The sequence below is a fragment of the Ascaphus truei genome, chromosome 7 (assembly GCF_040206685.1).
Source record: "Ascaphus truei isolate aAscTru1 chromosome 7, aAscTru1.hap1, whole genome shotgun sequence".
Lineage (NCBI taxonomy): Eukaryota > Metazoa > Chordata > Amphibia > Anura > Ascaphidae > Ascaphus > Ascaphus truei.
In genome coordinates this window covers 73,287,030-73,312,772 of record NC_134489.1, presented here as the reverse complement: position 1 = coordinate 73,312,772, position 25,743 = coordinate 73,287,030, and the positions used below count along the sequence as shown (strand labels likewise).

General features: G+C 44.8%; 1 protein-coding gene across 3 annotated transcripts in view; it reads right to left on the bottom strand.

Annotated features, from left to right (window-relative positions):
- Positions 1-25,743, bottom strand: part of GPR155 (G protein-coupled receptor 155) — a 48,793-nt gene extending 23,050 nt beyond the window's left edge. For 2 of the 3 annotated variants that reach the window (XM_075609030.1, XM_075609031.1), the window contains exons 1-2: positions 25,523-25,741; positions 881-1,404 (exon numbers count right to left, since the gene is read on the bottom strand). In XM_075609030.1, the coding sequence (XP_075465145.1) occupies positions 881-1,343 (463 nt within the window). In that variant the 5' untranslated portion in view covers positions 1,344-1,404; positions 25,523-25,741. Of the gene's footprint in view, positions 1-880; positions 1,405-25,522 lie in introns of all 3 variants that reach the window. The other variant, XM_075609032.1, reaches the window with a different exon arrangement.

The window sequence follows — 25,743 nt, the reverse complement described above, 5'->3', positions numbered from 1 at the left end:
GAAGAAGGGGCAGGCATACATAATTTTGCAATGTCTGCCCATATGACTTAATCGGGCATCCTACTTTTCTTTATCCTGTTTTTCTTGTAGTTACTTGTTGCCATATATTTTAGCCGATTCAGCAAAAAAGAAAACTCATGTGCTACTCTACCTCATCTTTCTCAAGGCCGAATGCTGGTATGTCTCTGACTCTACATGAGGGAGGGGGGGGGGGAAGGGGGTAACAGATAATGACGAGGGGCCCAGCTAAACAAAGAAATTACAGTTTCAGCATTAAGGAAAGTTCGAAGGAAAAATTTGTTACACACACACACACACACGGCAATGAAATACAAAAACATGACTGGTATAGTTATGGAAAGCAAAAGCCTGGTTATAGCCATGCATAGAAATAATGTCAAAATATTATTCTTCCATACATTCGTTTAACTTGTATGGATCTGTTACCTGGGATGCCCCTCTAAAACAGCACAGCAAAACATCAAAGCAGAACTTTATTTATTTTTACTATATGGAGGGGGAACTCCATCCTTCATGCGGGTGTTTTTAAAGTCTGTTAAACATTTCTTTGTATTACTTCATGAACCACGGTGTACTCCACTGAAATTACCTTTGTGACATCTGTTATATAAATGTAATCTGGTAACCCCCTTGGTTTCTACCCTGGTTAAAAAAAACAAAAAAACACAAAAACAAAAAAAACGGGAAGGTGGAGACCGTGGCCGTACCTAAAATGAAAAATGTATTGACCTTATTGTATGTAGTTTTAAAAATAACTATGGGGCGCCTAATGTTCCAGACAAGACAATTTAGATGCATTTGTGGAGTATCTCTGAAACATTAGAACTCTCAGTATACAGGAATACACAAGATCACTTACCTATGGGATACCCTAGTGCAAAGTCATTGCTTTGAGTTGCAAATATAGAGAAGAGTCCGGCTTTGCTGAATCGACTCTCTGGATTTGCCACTAATAATGTTAACACACAGACTATGAGGAACACTGAAGCTTTGGCAATGATGATGCTGAACAGAAAGGACCAGTTGACATTGGAGAAATTCAGCACCACCATATTTTTGAACAACAGTGCAGGAAGTGCGAAACGGGAGACATAGCTGCCCAGCCCCTTGGCCTGAGTCGCCGTGATGACATTGGCTCTTCCTGCAATGTATCCACACAGGATGATGCCAAAACATTCCAGCAAGGCAGGGAAAAGCCTGTTTATTGACATAGACGGAGTACCACTGGTGCCATTTGCCGGATCCCCAGAATCTCCAAGGGCTTGGGTCATATTGATGGACGAGGAGAGGTTCTTAAAAATTTGCCCTGAGATGATGTCCATGTTTTTTCCTTTCACCGGTGTCGATTAAATGGTGTTACGATGCATGAAACTGCATGACGTCCTATCAACACACATAAAAAATAAAAGACATTAAAATCACAGTAAAGCAGCAACCTGACCCCCAAAAATCATAGCATAACCTGAGAGTTCACGTGGTTCTCATTTCACCTGTTTAGTATTTCACTAGCATCAGCTGTTACCTTGGCAACCTCCATTGTCTTAAAGGGTGTCAATAGCAGCAGCCACTTTTTACTTCTCATGGAGAAAAATTGTCAGCAACAGAAATCCAGAATCTAACAACAGAATTTAAAAATGGTGCGATTGCTATTAAGGGGGTGGGGGTTAATATATAATTAAAAAAAAAAAAAACACACGTAAGGAAGGACTAAATTCAAAACGTTTTATTATATTTATAGCACCAAATAGTAATTTATATATTATTGGGCTCAATTGTAATACATCTAGTCCAGGTTCCTCAAACCTTGTGCTGCAGGAAGATTCTACAATGCATTTCTTTGATCAATGGACACAACTGACAAGTCTAACATGCTCATTGTTGCTAAAGTTCACAAAACGGCTACATGAGCATTTTTTTTTGTTTCACATTTTTTTATTGATTTTCATAGGGATACACAACTTGTACTGTAACAATTTTCAAAGGAGTTTCTTTTATAGCTTTTGTTTGATACATAACATTGATCGAGAGTTAGTGCTAGTACATAAACTACACAACCTGTGCTTCTACTCAGTGTTCTGTTAATCAAACTCTCTCACTTAATCAACTTATAAAGCAAAGATTACATGTACATTTTTAAACCCATATTTCGTTGAACGAAACTCTTGCTCTACCAAATCATGTTACTACCACATAGACATTAAAATAAAATTGCTTTTAAAAACTAGCTAGACTCAAAAACATATGGAGTTGATCACTTAAGCACACAGTTTCTAAGCATAGAAACATAATAAAGTGTTCAGGATGGAAATATATAATATAATATCAATACAGAGTTGCAAAGAGTGGTTAACTTTAATTTTAATGTCCCAACCAAGACACATAAAACATGTTGTTGAACCTTTGTAGAGGAGCAACAGTCTTGTTATTAGGGTTATGGTCTCTGATGAAAGACCTCAAAGCAAGATGGCACAAGATCTACAACGGTAACTTTATAGTTCTTTATTTACAGATATTGTACCCCAGGATAAAATTTTTTTTTAAATTATGTATAAATTCTGCAACGATTGGATAACGAGCATGTTTGTTTTACCTACTGAACAATATACACTTGTCATTTTCTAAAACTTTGTGTACCGCAGTTTATAGAATTGCACACACACACACCTAATGTGTCTAAACCACAGGGCCATAAAGTTACTTGTCCAGAACATTTACGGGGATATTTCTATTTCTGCTGAAGCAGCCATTCGAGGAATGAGACATTTGGTTGCGGCTACTTCGTCGCGAACAAATAATCACCGGTGTTTGGCCGCAGACTGACCCTCTGCACAGCCGATCAGTCACTTCTACAATAAGGTACGTTTAATGGGTTCCAGTGGTTTGGGTCAGGAGTTAACTTAAGGATTTTTAGGGTAAGCGGTTAAGCTTTTTAGAATATAGGGTAGCATTAGTATTAGGGGTTAACATTCAGGGTTTTAGGGTAAGGATCAAGGCTGGAAACTTACTTTAGCAGAGAAGCAAGTTGTAGCCAAGCGCCGACGGTCATTTGGCCACGGCAAAATGTCGGCAACCAAATGTCCCAGACCGGCCGTTCTCGTCCGACTATCCCCACAGACTACAATGCAAATTTTCTACTGAGAATGGCCAGAACAGCCCCTCCTGCAGATACAGAAGAGGGCCCTCAGTCTTGGGTTTTAAACTGCATTCTCCCACAACAAACTCAATGCCACGATACAAGGGATCCTTGTGTATATGTATTTCTCCTCCTTAAAACTTGCAGCCTTGAGTAAGTCCACGCCTATAGTGCCGGCGATGGCTGGAAAATAAAAAAAATTTGAAGTGACTTCCAGAAATCGCGACCAAGCTGTTGCGCCGCTCCTACTATAAGCGCACGCAACAGCGCCAATACATTTGTTTTGACGCTGTCGCCATAAGCGCGGCCTAAAATTACATATAGGCAATTGCATTCTATTTAGAATAAATGTGACTTTCAAGCCAAATATTAGTCTTTCAGGTCTGATATTTTAGGGCAAAGGCATTTGCATCTTCTGTCTACCAGCAGTTTTAACCCCCATGAAAGGCTGTTTTAGAATAGCTTAACTGTACAACTTTAGGCCCTTCTGTGTCAGTGAAGCAGTAAACACATTGCAAAGCAAGGTTTTCATACCCCTCTGCCCTGAAAGGAGGTGTTCATCACTATGCATGGATTTTGAGCCAAAGTAAAACAGTTTTATAATTTGAAGGTCCTGTCCTCTTTTCTTAAAACCTAGGACCAAGCGTAGGCATTTTCAAAAACTCATACAGTCCACTGTGCCAGATGTGAAAAGATGAAAGGGTTGTTAATCTTAGGCTGCGATTATAGTGGCGGCGTAGTGCGACACCGGAACAAATGTATCCTCGTGATGCCGTCCATAGAGCGTGTGTGTTTTTCGGCAAGACAAAGAATTTTGTCATTGCCGCGCCACCGCATGTGCGCATTTCTGCCAATGAGGGTGTACCACTAACGGCCACGCCTCCCCGGTCCTCAGTACAGGTTTTGCGCGTGGAGCAACTATATATTCGCAGCCTTACACTACAGAAAATATAAAAATGCTGCACAATACAGCTCTAGGAAACAGTTCTAAAGCCCTCTGGAGTCTCAAGGATCCTACTCGACCTGCAAGTTTGAGATCCCATATTAGATTTGATATGGGAGTCCAAAAAACTAGAGTGCCATAAAAAATCTATGTTTGTTTTGTACATTTTGTACACACTTGTTTCCAAAATTCTGCAAAGTGGGAAATAATCCCTGGTGGTGCTTCAAAAACTGGGTGGATCGAGGAGTACATATATACATAAAAATGTGAAGCCATGTATAGTTCATATATGAAAAAAGTTCAGAACCATCATAGATAGGCGAAGAATGAAAAGTTAGTAATCCATTTTGATAAGCCCTGATGTATATGATAGAGGATGTCAAAGAAAAGTAGGTGGGGGGGGGAGAAAAAAACATGGCCCTGGCTGCCCACGAATTGGCCCCATGTTAACGGAGCCCTCCCTAGGAATGCGAAGGTCACTTCCTCCCCGCTCCGTGTAGGTGAGCGGAGAACCGTGACCACACTGGCTTAGAATAAGTAGGTCAACTGTATGCCAAAATTTGTAGCAGTACTCACGGTACAGATCGTTTAGCCTGGTTCCGATGCATGTGCTTCAATCCAGATGAAAGGTACAAAAGTATAGTGGTGTAAGCGAGACTGAGAACAGCAAAAAAAAGGTGAAGGACTGGGGCAGGTAAAAAGTTGAATTATTTAATAGGCATAATAGCCACACAAAAACAGGTCCTCTGAGGACCTATTTTTGTTTTTTGTGTGGCTATTATGCCTATTAAATAATTCAACTTTTTACCTGCCCCCAGCCCTTCACCTTTTTTGCTGTGCTCAGTCTCGCTTACACCACCATTTAAAATTCTGCAGTTTATGGCTGCCTGGCAATGTGTCAATTTTCAACCATTGCGACTGATATGAACTCAGCATACTGACACCCCACACAGCAAACCATCTGGGCAGTTGAGGAGATGAGGGACAAGGTCAGGCCACTACCAAGGGGATGTAACGATGCGCTCACCACAAACAAGGCGTTACCGCGAGGCCGAGGTGGGGATTTGATAAACACCAACCCACAGCCGCGTGGGCGCGTCTGGAGTGTAGATTGGTCGAAGTAGCCAGGTCGGAGTAGGAGAAGTCAGGATGGTAAATGATACTTGCCGAGGTCTGGATTATAGAGATACGGATCGTTGCAGGTACTTAGCCACGGTCGGAATGGAGAGGTACGGATCGTCGTTGGTAAGCCGGGTCAGGAGTGAAAAAGTGCGGAATCCAAAAACAGGCAAGGTCAGGAACTCTGGACAAAAACAGGCAAGGCACAGCCGGGACTGTAGTGAACACAGCACACATACACAAGGTTATGCTCAGCCAATGTGCCAGAGGGCAGACTGAGCAAATATAGGGAGAACAGGCCAATGAAGAGTAAGCATTCTCCCTAGTATGCTTGGCCGCTGGAAACAAAAACAGGTGAATCCTATTGTGCAGCGGAACGAGATAGACTTTGCGCGCATGCCACGCATAGCGGGTTTGCGCTGCGCGACGGTCCGACACTGCAGGAGCACAGGATGGAGGCGGGGCCAGCGGAGGTGGCATTAGAAGCCGAGTGAGATCCGCACGCGCCCCTAGGAGGTACCCTGGCAATGGTTGGTCCGTGAGATGTGCTGCAGGAGGCAGCACACCCGATCTCGGGTCTAGGTGAGTAGAGAGCGTGCCGGTAGGGGCGCGGATGACGGATCCTTACAAGGGAGTCGTGCTACTGTTGAGAACTACAGGGAGGATGACGACGACCAAGGAGAAGGAAGCTAGAAGACAGCAGAACAGTGTCCTCAGGGGAAACCCCTTCTCGTAAGATAGCCACATCATTCTGGGCGTGAACATATTTTGATCTGCTACCCCAGGAAACCATGCATGGTTCAGGAAAGGTCCAATACACAATATTTAGTGACACGGTTCGTATGGCCATCTGAATTGTTAAAAGGGGGACCTGGACATGGCCCACATTTGGTGGTCATGTCCGGAGATTCAGAGGTACTGGACCATGAACCAGACGCTTATCTACGAGGTCACGGGGTTCCCCCTTCCCCTGGATCCTCTGACCCTGGTGCTGAGCAAACCCATTGAGGACCTTCCTCCGCCAATGTCTAGGCTGATCACGGCCATGCTGACAGTGGCCAGATGCTCTATAGCGGCCGCCTGGAAACAGATTAAGGCCCCCTCGAGAACTACAGTAGTTAGAAGAATAAATGAGGTCATGACTATGGAAAAGCTAACGGCTATGCTCCAAAAGAAGATGCCTCAGTTTTGGAACACTTGGGACCCCTGGTTAGAGAGATAAAGCCCACAAAGGTCAACCTTCTGGAACTTTAGTACCCCCCTGCCCCCAGGAGAGAGTATCAAGGAAGCCTCTGGGCGAACCCCCCACCCCCACCTATCCATCCATTCCCCCCCCCCCCACTTGTTTTTCTCCTTCTATCCCCCCCCCCCTCTCTCTCTCTCTCTCTTTCCCCCTATAGAAAAAAGGGAAAATGTTATTGGTAGCTATCTGATTGTATTGAGCTGAAATGTTATGGGCTCATGACGTTTCTGTATGTACATTAATATGTGAACGTGTCCAATAAAAAAAATTGTTACAAAAAAAAAAAAAAAGGGGGGGGGACTTGGACACTACAGCCAGCACTCTTCCTCTACACAGGCTAGAGGGCTGCCACCATGGTTATCACCTAGGAGAGCCACCACCCAAACTAGAAGAAGTCGTAGACCTAGGGTCATGATGACAGGCAATTATTCATCTCATGAACCAGTATGGTCTCCACATTTCCCATCACTACCACCACCAGTTGTACTACCACCATCACAGCATGAACTGGGACCGAGAACAGAGGCTGGTCCAGGGACTAAAAGTGGGAGACAATTGAAACCTTACTTCTGGGCACAGTTTAGAAAGGGTTGCCCATTCTGTAAGAAACCAGATTAGTGGGGGTGGGTTCATGGCTGATGGAAGAGAAGCCATCCTGGAACAATACATGTTGAGGAATCATTCCACAGTGCATCTTGCGACACAGGAACGTTTTAGAGGGATACACAGGGTTGGCTTCCTCCATTATGCTAAAATTAAAGAAAAAAAGCACACGGAGAAACAATTTCAATTTAAAAAAAAAAAGTAAAAAATATCAAGTAACAAAACTTACAATAAAATAATGCTCTGTCTCCCAATCAGGTCATAAATGTTAACTTCAGCAAGATGGTAACCCCACACAAAGGGGGGGGGGAGAAAACAAAAGTCCTGTTGAGAAGCCATAGCAGCTACAACTACAAACGCAGGCAACTGATCACGGCGTCCTCATGGGGGTGTATTTGTACCACTCCACTAAAAAAAAAAACAGGTGGGCATTCTTCCAATAATTATTGGAGTGGTACAAATACACCCCCTCCAGGAGTACTCACTCACCCCCAGATGAAGCGTTCAATCAATGCGAAAAGTGTAGAGGCAGAGTGTACATTCAGTACTGCATGACAACGGATACCGGCATCATGTGTACACCCCCCCCCCCACCATGAGGACGCCATGATCAGTTGCCTGCGTTTGTAGTTGTAGCTGCTCCAACTACTCAACAGGACTTTCTTTTTCCCAGCTTTGACAACTATTGTTTTCTCCCCCCCCCCCACCACCTTTGTGTGGGATTAAAGTACCGTTTTTTATATTGAAATTGTTTCTCTGTGTGCTTTTTAATTTTAGTGTTTACCTTTGACCCCGTTGATCACGGGAGGAGCATCAAGCTGCAGGCGAAACGGAAGTGTAAAGAGACTAAACAGCCAGTGTGCACTTATCACTGACAGCATCCTCCATTAGGTGTCCCTCCTTCCCCCAGGCCCTTAGAGTAGATATTATTGTGTGGCCCCATTTGGAAAAAGTTTGCACACAGGTGCACTTAGATGGTGGTAGTGTTTAAGGTCCAGGGCGTGAACAACCTGGCTTGGTGGTGGTTGGTACTAGTAGAGATGGCACTGGTAATCATATGATTTCAGCCAGGGTCTCACCAAGTCCTTGACATATGGTCTGTCAGTCAGACTTTGCATCCTCACATACAAATCTATGCCAAACTAGATGCACTTTATAGGAACAAATCCTCTGCAAGCCAGCTGGTCAGAAAGCGCATCGCACAGCAGATGCTAATGCCAATTATCGACTATGGGGACATAGTATATGGTGAAGCACCCCAAAGTCACCTTGGCAAATTTGACACTCTTTTCAACTTCATATGCTCAATTGTCCTCCATTGTAACTATAACACACATCACTGCAAAATGCCAAAGAACTCAATTGTGCCTAGACTCAAGTGATGGCCAAAGTTCATCTTTCTTGTCTTGCAATACTTTCTGGTCGAGCTATCCGCCTATCTGAACAATCTCCTCACCACTACCACACCAGCACATACAAACTGAGATCTGACTTCAAAAGACTGATCATGGTCCCAAGTATCCTGCCGCTCATCCTTCTCTTACCGTGCACCTCACAACTGGAACAGAGACTCTCAAAGCCACCACCAGTGTAAGTTCTTTCAAAACTACAGCTGCACATTTTAATCTGGTCTGCAACGGTTACATAGGCCTATAACATATATTATTATCTTTAACTGTCATGCAATGTCTTTACATATGGTGTATAATCCTGTTCACTTAATGTAATCATGTATTTGTCATCATAAAATCTGTGCCCAGGACATACTTGAAAATGAGAGGCAAGTCTTAATGTATAACTTCCTGGTAATACATTTTATAAATAAATTATGTTGATACGTTGGCCAGCAAGTCTCAAGGTGGTGCAACTGGTGGTGGTTTGGGGGGCTGGACAGTGAACACTATTGTAGATGGTGGTCGCTGGCCACTTTGATGGAAACCTGATCGATCTTAGTTTCACAGATACTTCACAGGGATAATTTCTCAAGTAGTTGAACATAGCACCCACCACCAGCCTCACCAATATCCTTAATCTCCCGCTGCAAACAAAAAAAAGGCTCCTAATAATAGTAATGTAACCACTATTTCCAAAGTCTATGTGCGCTGTGGCAGGGTCAGAGTCCTTCCTCCCTTAGTACACAATTGGACTCCTTGAAAAAACAGACGAGATGAGTGAAGATTTGCTCAATTAGATGGGTGCAAAGTAAATGTCCCACCTTTCAATATATAGCACGGTATATAGTCCACAGTCTGAGAAAATAACCAATTTATTCAGAGACATCTATAGAAAACATCTATTAGATCATAATTTCAGTCAGTTACATCAGGAATATAGAATTATGTTATAGAGTGGAGAATCCTTAGCTTGGTAATGTGAAATGATTCTGATCTTTATACATTTTCCTTTAAAAACAACAGTCTTCACATAGAAATCACCTGTTTTTCTCACTGTCAGCCCAATCTTCTTAGTCAATCATCAACATTAGAACACGGTTTCTTCATTTAGCAATATTTACTTTGAATTACGAAATCCTCTTTATTCGGTCACTAAGTAACTATAGGATTAACGGTGTTCCTAATCTTTGAAGATTAGATCTTGTGTATTGTCTAAATAACTTATTTAACTAAACTTTGATTCCAAAAAACTCATGACTATATTATTCAACTCAGCAGACCGTAAACACACCAAGTTTCATACAAAATGGAAATTAATAAAACAAAATAGATTCTGAAGTCAAAATATATTTCTGTACCTGCCTGTCTTCAGACTGATTTATGCCTCATCTTTGCAGAGGCAGCTAATCATTTTCCAATATAATTTCCAATACTAAAAGCACTTATTTTAACTAATTACATACTGAATCTATATGTATATAGATAATATAGCATCTTTATTATTCAGGCTTGAAATCGTCGTGTGTGTGTGTGTGTGTGTGTGTGTGTGTTTTAGATACAAACACATACCACAAAATTAGGACACAGCACTGTTGTAACTTATCTACTCCCAGCATCCAATGTAGAAGCCCCTTAGGCTAATCTCAAAGGATACTGAAGTTACAGGAAAGAGCCTCCCAGCTATCGGTTATCCTGTTGGATGTGCTTTAAACAGCCCAACAAGTATCAGAATCTGTCGTTACTGTGGCGTCTTCTAGTGATGTACCGAGTACCCGGAAATTACCTTGTGCTTTTTCCAGCTACCCGAAACTTACCCGGACCTGGCAGCAGGGGGCTGTGCTCGGCACCGGGTAATTTCAGAGCAGCTGAAAGCGACTTCAACTCTTACCTGCAGCCGGCGACAGAGGGTGAGGAGGACCACGGAGACATCGTGGGAGCAGCAGCAGACATCCTGGTGGCGGTGACAGCAGCAGAGGTCCTTTTTCAGCCGGCGGGAGCAGCAAGAACACAGTATACATCTGATGCTTGTGGGAGCCGGCGAGCCATGTGACTGGAGCATTTCTATTTGACAGCCAATAGGAACGCTCCTGCTCCGGTCACATGGCTCCCACCAGCATCAGCTGCGTTCCTGCTGCTCCCGCCGGCTGAACAAGGACCTCTGCCGTTGTCACTGCCACCAGGACATCTGCTGCTGCTCCTACGATGTCGCCGCGGTCCTCCTCACCCTCCGCTGCCGGCTGAGGGTAAGCCAAAGCCACCTGACCTGCAAATTGGCTCATATACCCAGTAAATTTCAGGACTCAGTACAACACTAGACTCTTCTCATAACACACCTCTTTGCGGGTAGGGGGATGCGTTTCTGAAGCTTTCTCCTACAAGCCTCCTCTCTCCCCATCTGCGAGTCTCAGGCTCGCTCTTAAATCATTCTCACTGTCACCTAGGCTGTCTGTGTGCCTCTCAGACTGATTTATAAAATATTTTACCAGGAATACATTGAGTTACCGCTCGTTTTCAAGTATGTCCTGGGCACAGTTATGATAACAATACAACGTATAACCCTGCTCATTTAGAGGCATTTCATTAACAGTTAAAGATAATATGTTATGGGCATATGCACCAGTTACAGACCAGATTAAAAATGAGACAGCTTAAGTCTTGAATGAATTTAGAAGGTGGCAGCTTTGAGAGTGACAGGTAGATTGTTGAAGATGAGAGGTGCACGGTAAGAAGGAGAATGCTTTGTTGAACCTTGGGACTGTGAACAGTCTTTTAAGAACTCTGTTTGGAAATAATCAAGCATAGAATCAGGGTCCAGTATCAAGTTGAGAACATCAGCCAGAAACTGTTGTGGGTTAACGTTTCTAGTGGATGAACTTTAGGGCTTACGTTTGATGATCTGATTTCCTTTACACAGTACACTATTGAATGAAAATGTCAGGTACGATACCCAAAGATTGTATTGTTTGGACAAGAGGATAGACCCAAGTCTAGAAAGAAATGGTTGTGAGATTTTAGGTTCGTCTGTGTGGGTTGGGAAATTAGTCGGGTTAGGTTTAGTGACACGAGTCGGGATATTTTTTTATTTTTTATTTTTAGAGTAAAGCCAATTGAGGTTGAAATCCCCAAGAACAGCTCAATTTTCCCATTCAGAGAAGACATTGTGCCAAAAAAGTGAATGATTTAAGCCAGGGATTGTAGTGGGGCTTTAGATGCCAGCAATAAGAAATCAGCTTAGAGATGGGGAGGTACATTTTACCAACTAAGATTTCAACAGAGGGAGGGCTTGGGGGGCAATTTAGGAGCGTAAATTGTAAAGTAACACTCCTCCTCCTCTCTTTGACCCATCTTTCCCAGAAATGTAGTATCCCCTAATGGAGATAGTTGCATTAAGGGTTTTAGGAGTTAGCCATGTTTTGGTGAGAATGATGGCTTTAGGTTTACCAGAAGGCACCATGGACTTTAGTTCAACCAGTTTGGGCAGCAGGCTTCAGATATTTAGATTGGTGACAGACATTTTTGGAATTTGAATTGTGTGTTCGTAGGATTTTTTGTGGGGTATTGTGTGTGCATGGGAGGGGGAGAGATTGTGTAGGGGTATTGTGTGTGACCAGTGGGGGGGAGAAAGGGGGGAGGGAGTGGAAATGGAGGGAGGGGGGAAAAAAAAAAAAAAAAAGAGGGAAGAAGTGTGAGGGAGTGTAAGAGTGAGGAAAAGTGTAAGAGAGGGCGAGGGAGAGTGAGGAAAAGTGTAAGAGAGGGCGAGGGAGAGTGAGGAAAAGTGTAAGAGAGGGCGAGGGAGAGGGAGGAAAAGTGTAAGAGAGGGCGAGGGAGAGGGAGGAAAAGTGTAAGAGAGGGCGAGGGAGAGGGAGGAAAAGTGTAAGAGAGGGAGAGGGAGAGGGAGGAAAAGTGTAAGAGAGGGAGAGGGAGAGGGAGGAAAAGTGTAAGAGAGGGAGAGGGAGAGGGAGGAAAAGTGTAAGAGAGGGAGAGGGAGAGGGAGGAAAAGTGTAAGAGAGGGAGAGGGAGGAAAAGTGTAAGAGAGGGAGAGGGAAAGTGTAAGAGAGGGAGAAGGAAGAAAGTGTAAGACACAGAGAAGAGTGCAAAACAGGTGGGGAGAGAAATACATGGGGGAAGAGGGGGGGGGGGAGAAATAGCGAGGAGCGAGAAAGCGAGGTTGTGTGTAAAAGAAAGAGGGGTGGGATTGCAAGGCCGCCAACACTGTACACAAACACGGGGTGGAGAGGGCCAGTAGAAACTGTAGTCCTGGGCAAGTCACCAGCGGCCCTGGGTGGAGCAGATTATGCATTATTCACAGCATACATAGATTTGCAGCAGGTGCTACATTCTCCCCTTACTAAAACCATTGATGCCCCCATCAAGCCTTATGCAACAGAATATTTATAATAATTACAGAATACATTTCTGCCCAACAAATGATAACTAATTAAGTTATTTTCTTTCACATGCCAATTGAGAGCTGCGCTCCTGTTCTGTCTAAAATTTGGAAAAAAAAAAAAAACACACCACACACACACACACACACACACACACACACACCATCCTTTTTTTTTTTTTTTTTTAAGTTTCACATTTTGATTCTTTGTGCAGGACCAGGTATCTTGTTTCCAGAGTTCATCTGTGTCAACTGTTAGTATGGCCAAACAGGTCCCCCTAACTACCGGGCCTCCAGTGGATATCCCTAGATAGTCAGGTCAATCTCATGGGTGGTCTAGTTTCTCATTTGGGTCAAGGGAAGGGTAATATAGGCTCTAATGATCCTTCTGCTATTCCCTCACTGGCGGCCAAGTCCGACTGCCTCTCCTTGCCTCTTTTCCCCTACTGAGGGATGTTCTTCATACTCTTCCGGGGATGGTTCAATGTCACTCCCTTTCTCATCCAGAATGCAGAATGGGGTCCTGAGGGACAAATTCAGCCTCAGAATAAAGCTCACTTGGAGCACTGGCTTTGTTTTAGGCCATCCTGTTGTCATCAAGAGTCAGTGTCATCAGCATCCATCACACTTGACAAATGACCTTGTAGCGTCTCCTCACTATACGACTCATCACTTTGGTTCCTCTCACAGGTATCTGTTGGTTGGGGAGTGTTCGGATAGGCCTATTCCCTAGGGTGACCATTCGTCCCGGTTTTGCCGGGACAGTCCCGTTTTTTTGTGTCCTGTCCCGGTTTTAAGTCTGTCCTGGTTTTGTCCCGGTTTTTGTCACTGGTCCCGGTATTGCGGGGCAGCGGCGGTGAAGAATATGCGGCGGCCGGTAAGTATTTTCTATGTACAATGTGTGTGTGAATGCTGCCGGGGGGACTGAATGAAGGAGAATGCCGGGGGCGGGACTTAGAATGCCGGACGGCCCACATGGGATTGGATGAATGATGATGCCGGGGGCGGGACTTAGAATGCCGGCCGGCCCGCAGGCATGTTAGAGGAAGCTGGGGGCGGGGCTTCCGCTTTGTGCAGAGCACACGTGACTGACTGCAACTGCCTTCCCGCTCCTGGCTCCTCCTTCTGTCCCGGGTCCCAGCCAAGGGGGGTAATAGGAGGTGGTAGCAGGGGTGCGCCTGCCTTTGCCCCCCGGCGCTCGCCCCTTTGCCCCCCGGCGCTCGCCCCTTTGCCGCCCGGCGCTCGCCCCTTTGCCGCCCGGCGCTCGCCCCTTTGCCGCCCGGCGCTCGCCCCTTTGCCCCCCGGGAGATAGGTTCGGGGGCGGGCAGTGGTGGCTGCGCGGTCGCGGGCGGTGCAGGGGCTGGTGGGCGGTGCAGGAGGAGGCGGGGTGTATCAGTGGGTGGGCGTGTGTGTGTGTGTGTCAGTGGGTGCGCGTGTGTGTGTATCAGTGTGTGTCTCCCTGTGTGCGTGTCTCCCCCTCTCTGTGTGTGTGTGTCTCCCCCTCTCTGTGTGTGTGTGTCTCCCTCTCTCTCTCCCCCCGTCTCCCTCTCTCTCCCCCCGTCTCCCTCTCTCTCTCCCCCCGTCTCCCTCTCTCTCCCCCCCCCCGTCTCCCTCTCTCTCTCCCCCCCCCGTCTCCCTCTCTCTCTCTCCCCCGTCTCCCTCTCTCTCTCCCCCCCGTCTCCCTCTCTCTCTCCCCCCGTCTCCCTCTCTCTCTCCCCCCCGTCTCCCTCTCTCTCTCCCCCCCGTCTCCCTCTCTCTCTCCCCCCGTCTCCCTCTCTCTCTCCCCCCGTCTCCCTCTCTCTCTCCCCCCGTCTCCCTCTCTCCCTCCCCCCGTCTCCCTCTCTCCCTCCCCCCGTCTCCCTCTCTCCCTCCCCCCGTCTCCCTCTCTCCGTCTCTCTCTCTCCCTCTCTCTCTCTCCCTCTCCCCGTCTCCCTCTCCCCGTCTCCCCGTCTCCCCGTCTCCCCCTCTCCCCGTCTCCCCCTCTCCCCGTCTCCCCCTCTCCCCGTCCCCCTCTCCCGTCTATGTCTTATCTTAACTGCCGTATACCTACACCGAAGTAACCTACCCTGCATTCTTCCAGATCTGACTCAAGTTTCACGTGGGAGACATCGGAAGACAGGTAGGGAACACCTCCCCTCCAGTATAGTACCTTGAGGGACTGCGGATCAGGTAAGATCCCAGGCGGGCTTGCTGCTTTAGAAATTGTGAAGAGGGGGCGTCCTGACACTGGTTAATGGGTTCAGAATCATTCACATCTGGGGTTTTTTTTTTGTTCGATTAGCGAGATCATCCGACACACACACACACACACACACACGTAACAAGGACTAATGGTAGTAAAGTATAAGTGTACTACAATAAATAAACAGTTATGTAAAAAAAAAAATGTGTCCCGATTTTTCATATTCAAAATCTGGTCACCCTACTATACCCTGTCTCAGGCATCACCTTTTATATCAGTATTCCACTACTCGATAGGGCTCCGCCTTCCACTGGTCAGAAATGTTGTGCTTGCCCGGTATCCCCAGATTTCGTACCAGGTTAAAGTCACCGATACGCATCATAGCAATCTTTATTTCCCCTATTTGGGGACCCAGATGCTTCAGGGGCAAGTTTGTACGCTTCACTTAACTGCTCTTTAAGCCATTGAGCATACTGCATAGGTAGCAGGTGTAAGGAATCGGGGGCGCGACCCCACGGCGCACTCCTTCCGTACCTGATATCTCGCGCAAACCCGCTGTCCTTTACAGCGCACGCTCCCCGCAGGAGCTTTTCTGACATCGCGGAGTCTGGCTCCGCCCCCCGCTTGCGACATCGCTCCGAAGCTGCGTGTCAACTCTTTATTATGCCTGTCTCCTGTGTCTCTCCTCCAATCCGTGCCTCCTGAGGCTGCGCCTCCACTCTGCCCCCTTCTCTCATGGGTCATGCTCTCCCATATATGCTCAGCTGTGCCACTTGCACGTTGGCTGAGCATAGTTCCAGTTAGCGCTGTTCTCCCACTTCCTGGTTCCTTGTCCTGCCTTGCCTTCAAGCTCCTTGTTTCAGATTGACCTCCTGTGTACCGACCCAGCTATGACTTTGGACTCAGCACTTCTGGCTTACCGACCCAGCTTAACTCTGACCTTCCACATCTCTCCAATCCTGACCATGGCTTACGGACCTCTATGCTTCTACTGGCTCGAACTCCTGACCACGGCTAAACTGACACGGACCATTCTACCGGCTCCTACCTCAGACCTTGGCAAGTACCTAACCACTCTACTCTCTCCAATCCTGACCCGGCTGTCTGACCATCCACACTCCAGACGTGCCCCCGTGGCGTTTATACCCATTCCCACCTCAGTACCGGGGAATCGCCTTGTTTGTGGCGAGCACAGCATTACAGTAGGCAATGTTCAATCGGCTGACACGCAAAAGCATAAATCTACCTGGCCTCCCATCCAAACATTAGGTTGTAAGGGGAGAAACTTGTGTCCTCATTACAAGTACCGTTGTATGCATGTAAATGCCGAATCCACGTTCCCTGATCTATATAGTCTATAAAAAGGGGAATCCATGGCAATGCAGCAACATCAAATATTCTGTCTCCCAGATCGATATTTCAAACATAAACTGTAAGTAGCAAGATCTGAGGATCGGGTGCAGGCTTAGACCCAGAGATGTCAGGATCAGGTGCAGGACCCGCCATCGTGTTAACTATCGTCGGAACAGCTGGTGCATCTGCTGTGCATACTCCGCCCAGGGACAACCCAGTGGTCTGATCTGTAATCATCAATTTCAGCCGTGCAGCCTGTCCCCAGATTGTCTTAAATGGAATAGCCAATCACCTTCAGCCTTGCAGCCTCTCATCCGATTGGTTACCCATCCTTTTAATGCTCACCGATTCCTTCTGCAAATCGGCTGAGCATAGTAGTTCTTTCCTAGTGAATAAGTGCTGTCCACAAGCTTCTGCTTGCCGTGCATTCCAGTTACCTCGACTACGAATCTCTACTCTACCTCCCAGACCTCTGTAACCCTTGATCTCGGCTTGGATACCTACCACTTTACTTTCTACTACCCTCGACCTTGGCTAAGTGACCTCAACTAACCTCCAGTCTCCTACCCTCGATCACAAAGATTATAGCTACTACCTTACCTCTCCAACCCTGACCCGGCTACATGACAACAAACCTCCACACTGTGGCCCCTTGGCTAAAGGTTGGTGTTTACAAATCCCCACCTCAGCCTCACGTTCCCATTCTGTTTTTTGGCGAGCACCCATTACACAAGACTAGATAACCATCCGTGTCCCGTGGCAGCCAACTTAGCCAGAGAGGATGTAGGGGACGGGATTGTTATCGGTGTGAACCACAGTGCTCCATATAAGTAATCGTGTAACTGGACAGCAATGGCCCACTTTAGTGCCAGAAATGTAAGCTTGTGGACTGGGTAATCTTTCATACAGCACAAGTCATCTGCTTACAAATGCTACACGTCGCAGTCCTTCGGAACGTTTTGTATAGCACTGCTCCTAATCCTTCGAAACTAGTGTCCATGTGGAGTATAAATTGCTTCTGAGGGTCAGCAAAAGCAAGCAGTAGGGCATGGAAACAAAAGAAAACAGCGCACAACGCCAAATAGTGAAGCAAATTCAACAATATATTATAGAATTAAAAAGGGGGTAATATATCTGCGTACATAAAAAAGGTTGGTAAAAGGCATGTAGTGTGTATCACACTGTTTACCACTCGGCTGTTAGCTGTAGATTCAGGTGCTTGCTTCCCTCTGCTGCTGCAGCTCAGTTGATTCTGGGGCAGGACGTCAGTCTTTTCACTCCCAAGGGGATTTCCCTTCATGCAGCCAGGTTCAGCAGCTGGTACTGGGGCTCGGTGAAATCGCTCCTGCTTCCTAGCCGATATGAAGCTGCTCCTGTGCCTCAGCAGGTGTATCCTCTGCACAGAGGTTAAAACGCAGCTTGCTGCTGTCTTCACAGCAGTGGTGGATTCAATAGGGAAGTTTGAACAGTCTTACAAAGTCTCTCACAAGTGTCCAAAACAGCACACAGGATGAACTAAAAACAGGACAGGCCAACACATAGACAAAGGCCAATGTAAGCAGATACAAGGCAATAGAATGTTACATCCAACTAGTTTCGTAGAATTAACTACTTCTTCAGGGAAGCAGTAGGGCGTTGGCGAGACGGGTCTTTATTTCGGTAAATGCTTCCTCACATTTCAGGAGATCATGCTAGCTCCAAAGTTTTGAAATAGTTTTGTTAACTATTGCACTTGCGCTCCCCTTCCCACAAGATGGAGGGTATCATTTTATCAGTTGGGTCAGCAGCATGACTATTGCTGAGAAGTTGTTCACAAATCTTCTCTAGTACACACAAAAACCCAGGAATTACAGTACCTTCTTTCAGATAATTGCCTTGACCAAGAAACGATGGCCTCTAACTTCGAGGCGTCTGTGGCAATTCCTTTGTCGGAGACAATATGCCCCATATAGATGAGAGGTTCTGCAGAACTGGCATTTATACAGGGACAGCTTCATTTCACATTCACTCAATTGTTCAAATACATTCATCAGGTGTCTAATGTTCTTCTGAAGTTTTTCCAACGACGATAATGTCATCTAGGTACACCAATACCTCCAGCAGGTTCATATCTCCCACCACTCGTTCAATCAGTCTCTGGAAAGTAGCTGGCGCTCCCGACACTTCCTGGGGCATGTGTTCAAACTGATAAGGCCCCCAATAAGGCCATCACAATGCGGTGGGGGTAGTTTATTAAACTCATCCTCAGTTTAGCTTGTTGTGTTGTGTCAGACTCTTCCATTTCTCACTGAATTATATCCTAGGGACATCCTTCCCACCCTTGCATTAGAGATGGAAAAGTTAGGGCATGCACTCAAGAAAAGCACTGTGCCAGGCCAACATGGATGTTAAGGTTGCAGCTGGTAATGCTGTACGAGTGCGGACCCTCCCAAAATGCAATTTTAATTATGCCATTGGCAAGTTGGCACCGGTGATATGCATCATGGATTGGATGGCACCTCTATCAAGCTCTGCAATCCACACACAGCCAGCGAATCAGAAAATTGTAAATCATTTGAAAACAATTTCTTTTTATGTCTAATCTGTATTCTGTAATTTAATCTGCATCCTCCTCAGGAGCTGGTGACATGAAGGCCAGAACAGTTTTACATTCATTTTAAGTGTTTCCACGTTGCTACTAAGCAGATTGGTTCTGCAACCCATTATGATGAAACCAGCTGTGCTGAACACTGATGCACAGCAAAGTCATTCACATGCCTCGCATGCCAGCTGAAGCCACATGTCCTTCTATCCAATAATTTAGAGTGTCATAGATGCCACATTTGCTCCCACCCGTTTGCAGTCTCATATGGACCAAACCATAACATGTCCCACGGATAACTTACGTTGACTACAACTACTAGCAACACTACCATCACGCCCTTTCCCTATGTCCTTGCTTGATGTTTGGATTCCACTTGAGGTAGACACATACAGATGCAGTTACTTCTATCAGAAGTCCCCCTATACCTACTACGCTTACGTGATGGTTCTGCACTTCAGCAGTCATTGATGTAAGAGTGTCAGTTACATCCTACATGTGAAGTCTGCCTATAGCCCTTCATGTTCCATCCTCCTCCAAAGTTTGCACTCTAGACACAAAGTTTATCACTGCACTGTGCTACTTTCTGTTCCCCCAATGCACAAAATGACTCATTTGCTCCTAGAAGCAAGGTTCTAGGAAAAGCCCGAAGATCCGGCTTTTCACAGACACTACACAGGGATCAATTACCAAGCAGCCGAGCATGGGATCCACCAGCCTCAACAAGATCATTATTTTTACTCTTCTGCTGCACACAAACAAGAATTGTGTTCCACCAAGTGGGTTCCTGTTTTGAGCTTGTGGAGTAGCAGGTTGTTAGAGAACAGCTAGCAACTGAGGGCACGAAGAACTGTGTAGGAGCAGCTAATGTGGGCACAGATTTTCAAAGTGCTGATATTTCTTGCACTCTCATGCAAGTCTAAGAAATTTTCAACTATAAAGCCAATCACATGGGCAAAGCAAAGAATGTGAATCAGGTTGCCCTGAGGTAATGCTGCTACAAAAGTTGCTTCCATTATCCCCTGCTACTAGCTCAAACTCCAGAAAAAGCCAACACTCAATCTATTCTAATGTAAAAAGAATGCCAGCCTCTTCATAATATTTTTCTTGTATAGCGCAGACAGTGTACGCAAAGCTTAACAAAGTTTTTGCAGGCATGAGTCCCTGCCCCGTAGAGCTTACAATTAATTTTCTGGGCTTGAGGCACAGGGACATAAAGTAACTTGCCCAAAGTCACAAGGAGCTGCCACGATTTGAACCAGACACCCCTGCTTCAAACTCAGTGTCGTTTTCAGAGTCTGTGCCTTTACTCTCAAAACCAATTCTTCAGTCCTTTTCTGACAAAAACAAACAAACCCCTGCATACATAAGGAAGCATCTTTCCTAGAAGTGGCACTGCTGAATCCTAGCAAAACTATTGTCGCCACCAGCACCACCTCTCACACCCCATTCCCTATCGCATGAGGCAGGAAAGAACATCCATTGGGTGGTAGGTTGTGTAGTTCCCACATCTATTTTTAGGTGCACCCCGCTACTGTGTGAAGTATCAAGAGCCCAGCCCACTACCTCAACAACCTCTTGGTACATGTGTGGAACAGGCTTAGTGGAAACAAATGACCTACATATATTTTAAGAGCTTCCTAAAGCGCAGCATATCAACTGCAATCATTTTGGCCAATTTGCTATTTAGCCAAAAGGGCCTTATTGTGTTAGAGATGATAAATGCACACACTATTGAAACGTTGCCAACAGTGGGTGGCTGTAGCATAATTACACAATGTTTAATCATGCCAGAGGGTTTTTACCCTGCATCTATGCTGTTAGTAGCAGCTCATTCTGGATCAACCCCCACAGTTTCCTCCTCATCACTTTTACCACCAAGTACATCATGATAACGGTCTATCACTACCATATCGACTTCCAGACAATTAGTCATCAGTTTTCTCACAACTGTGCTACTACTTGTGCCCTTCTCAGGCTGCGCTCATGGTGGCGGTGTGGGCACACTCCTGCAGCCCCAGCGATCTGTAGCAACGCCACCACCATGAGCGCAGCCTCAGAGTTGACACTTATTTTAAACAGACCCACGAAAAGGTGCAGATACACACAGATGAGTACCCGCCTCTTAATGCCACAGCCAAACAGCCGACTACACCCTCATCCTCTATGTTAAACCCTCCCCCCCCCTTCATAATTCTGGGTTTTAGAGGAATTTAATGAACATGGCAAGACCAGCTTCACTGACCCAAAGATCCTAGATGTACGTGGTGCTGCTGAACAAAGCAGCATTCTGGAAGAAGCAGTCCTGCTTCTCCGCACTGCTGCTTCTGTCAGTGCCACCACTACTAGTAACAAGATATTCATCGTCTACCATTGGACTCCTCAACCTTAACAGTTGTCTGTTGTGTAACATTGCGGTTGATGGTGTGATGCGGTTTGAGACTAATAAGATTTTCTTGCCCCTTTCCACCTTTCGCTACCAGCACCACAGTCTTGCACACTTTAGCCAATAACAGTGGCAAGTCAGTCACTTTTGCTTTTCAATGTACTCCGATGTGCACTAGTGGTGGATGATCATTTTCACCGTCACTGATGCTACTGTAGAAACCAGAGTTGTCATTTTAACAACTATGTAAATCTAATCACTGATCATTGTAACTTATGTACTTTTTGTTTCTTCATTCAAATTAATACATACATAAAAATGCAGTGCTTCACATGCCCTTGGTCAGCCATATAGGTATGTACAGCTGCTTAGGTAATCCAGGGAGGGGGGGTAACTATCATATCTAGGTGTGAAATCTACATATAAACTGAATTCCAAACACTCCTTTAAAGCAAGAAACTGCATTTTAAAACGCACAAAATTTTTATTTTAAAACTTCCAGCAATATAAACACTAGGTAGAGGTGGGTCGTATAATACCAATTTTTCCTACCTGACCACTTGTCAATATAGGTTGAAATTAGTTTATTTGAGCAAGTTTCCCCTGACTAAATAGGATCAAATACATGGACATGTGGAAGCTAGCATTAAAAAAATAAATAAATTAAATTAAAAAACAAAAACAAAAAAAAACACCACTCTTCCTCTTTTCACTCACTTTAGTATTAACAACATATGCGCTTAGTTTGGCATGGATGGCTACTCTCTGAAAGCCACTTCTACACTGACCAACATCTATTTTTTGTTGTTGTCACCAGGCCATGGACACAACCACCGCCCTATTTTGTCAATATTCGACATAAATTGTTTTAATATAGTGTGATTCATCAGCGGATCACGGTCTGTGTATACAATACTCCCTCTAAAATCCTAAACTCCCTTCCAAATGCACAAGCACATAATGTGTAAGCACTACTTGTAGCCGCAGGCTTAAGCAAATTCACGATTTTAGAGAATTTAGCGAAATAGCTAAAATTAGGAAAAATTGCAATGCGCATTGGCAAAAAGCTAAGGGTGTTGGGTGGGAGTACTTCTGTACTTTATTAAACCTTCCGATGTATCAGAAATTTGAAAAGGAGAAAAGCAATAAACACAGAGTTCATGCCTCTGCAACATAGAGGAGGAAGCTTTGTAGACAAGACATGGCACGTCCAATGCAGAGCTCTTATTTTTCTTATGTAGTCATTTTTTTAATGAATATATTTTTCTACTGTCAGAGTGTGCAGTATTTCTGCTAAGAGTATATTTGTTTCACTCTTTTCATTCTTATATGGTTCTGAAGAAGTTTGTCACTCCTCTGCGCTTTTTTAGGCCCAACAACTCTTCACTGGATGCGCTATAGAAATTCTATTGTATTCCAACAGCATTGGCTGTGTGGTCATGAATTGAAGTCCTATTGTTGCAGCATTGACATGATATAAAAACATTATGTTTACAATCATATACAGTAATATGCTAGGTTTCCAGTTAGTGCGAGTAGTCACCAAAAGCCAACCTTAAAAACAAAAGTTTTACTTTGACACGCAGCCTCAGAGAGATTCTTTTAAAAGTGGATGTCAAACAGTATGTGATCCAAGTTCATTCTCATGTTGGTAATTCATTGGTCATTTCTAGTTGGGTGTTGCTGGGGATCCCTTTTGACAGGTTTGAAGAACAGGGGCTTACATGAGATTTATGATCTTTTACATAGTATAACTAACAGGAAATGTTAAAGCATTTAACTCATAATATTAGTATCTTGCCCACAAAGCGCGTCCTGCTCTTGTTTTTGCAAAAAAAAAAAAAAAAATATAATAATGTAGCGTTTATAAATCATGATTTTCTTCATCTCTACCGTCAGAGGTTACCATGGTAACCATTAGACTGCACTGGGCTCTGGGGAAAGCTTCATTTTAACATCTCAGGCACTTGATAGGATTTCAAAACATTTACATGTTACAAATGGAGGATCATATTTTAAAAATAGAAGCAGCATTTGGAAGGTCTGGAAGCGACCTATAAAAAGCAAGTAAACAAATGGCAATCAGGCACAGAATGCAGTATTGTACAGTAACGCAGCATTAATTAAAACAAAATTATAAAATAATTCTTACAAAAATGTCCCAACAGAGTTCCTTTTAGAACAAACATGTTCAAGTTAGGTAATGATCTCACAATTACAATGAGTGTAAGACCATGTGTAATGTGATAGCTGTCCATGTTTATGAAACGTAAACTCTCATGTGACATCCTTAAAGCTTGTATAAGTCAAGGAATAATACAGCATAGCTCGCGTTCCAGTCTTGCCAATAGTTTATACCTGTACCACAGGAAGAGAGCCAAAAAACGCAAGGATTTATAAAAGGGATCAAGTAAAGATAATCATCTCAATTCCACTTCACTGCAAATGTGTCACCTTTATATGAAACACACAAATAAAGGAATTTGATTTACAATTATTTGGACAATACTGCAATGTAATTGTGCAAATACAGATGTTGCATTCTCTGTCAGTTTGCACCTTAATCAGGAGGACACATCAAATGTTCTTGCAGAACCCCCATTGCTTAACCCAATAAGAGAAATACATCTGTGGCTCAACAGTCACATGCAACGGATCTACACCAACATCACTAGGATTTCCTCTTAAAATTGGGTAGGTTTCACTCTGAATGTGTTAAATGTGGCTTTGCATAGAAAGGGACAGCAAACGAGCCATTTGAAAAACCTCGGTTGCATACATAACGGTCTGCGTATCAAGGCAAAACTGGCGCAATTATGGGCAGGGGCAACAACACCAGATGTAACCAAGAAATGGGATTTATTTTGCATATGCGGTGCAAAAATGCTCTTTTGTTTTGATACATATACCCCATAATATCTACTTAATCGCAGGTCTGATTTTACTTAACGCAAACAAAAAAAGGGGGGTACCTTCGCTCAGCCAAAATTTGAGGTAGGGGATGGTGCTCCTCTAGGTCAAGGTAAGTATAATATACTGTATAAAGTAAACCCAGTTATGGGCACCCTCTCCCCTAAGTGGGTGTATTATGACATTAAAAATAACTTTATTAAATAAATCCTTAAAATATATACATGGTGAAACGACGCAGAGCTATATCCTTCAACACCTGTTGTGGGTGTTAGGATTTTAAAGTAAATGAGAATTATTATTTATAAATATTTAACAACCCCTGGTACAGTGACCAATTGTGAAAAATAGATGTCCCTTTAGTATATATTGGGGTTTAGGATGTATAGACACCTAGTGTGCCATAGGGAATAGTGAATAGCACGTCCCAGACTATGTGGCTCAAGAGGCATGAGCCCACCATCACTAAAGGGCACTCCTGAGTTTATGACTGAAGACAGCACGTAGCAACATGGTAGATGGTTAAGAACTGGGTGATAAACCCATCATTAAAGGATTTGATGAGACATCATTGGTATGTGCTGGTGGTACACATATGGGCCCATATTTACTAAGCAGCGCTCTTGCAGAATACATCTTACCGCTCACTCAAGTGGACAGACTGGAAGGGCGTTCATGGCATACTATATTCAATATAAACAGTAAAATCACATTTTCTTGACAATTGTTGTTGCATTTATATTCATATTCAAGTGCTGGGAACTCCCCCAGTGCCATGTACCCATGGCATAGCACCGCTTAGTAAATATGCACCGCGATGCCAGTCTTAATGACTGGATTGCCCTTTTTCAAGAGCGAATAGTCACTCAATAAAAAGACGAATGAAGTCAGGTGATCAAATACCCTCACTCCAGCCCCACTAAAATACAAGCATGAATATATTGATTAAGACCCCCATGGTCTGCTGTTAACTCCTTGCAAACACACACACACACACACACACACACACACACACACACACAGTGCCATAATGACATACATCACTGTAGCCCTTATAGCATTGAAGGGGTTAGTGTATACATTTTAGGTCTTGTCTGTCATTTCAATGTCTGGTTATGGAAGCTGCAGTATGTGACCGTGCTGGCTCTCGTCATGGGGGAATCACGTGGTTTTCCCTGGCTGTGACGTCACTGTCACTCTGAGGGTCCTGTAAGACCTGTCACCGGTCAAGGGGGCTTATTTATGATGACCAGGCTCATGATCCCACCTGCTACAATGGCAGCAACCGCCGCGTCTCACCGCACAGGCGGCCCCGCTCCCCATCACTCCAGCCCAGTCAACACCGGTCAGTCCCGCCGCCGCAGCTCGTCCCAGGGGACCTCGGAGTTGCGTAACTTCTACTGCAGATGACAGGCGCCCGACTGCTGAGAGAAAAACTCAGCCGGCAGCCAATAAAAAAGCAGGTACGAGGGCAGTTTACCAATGAAG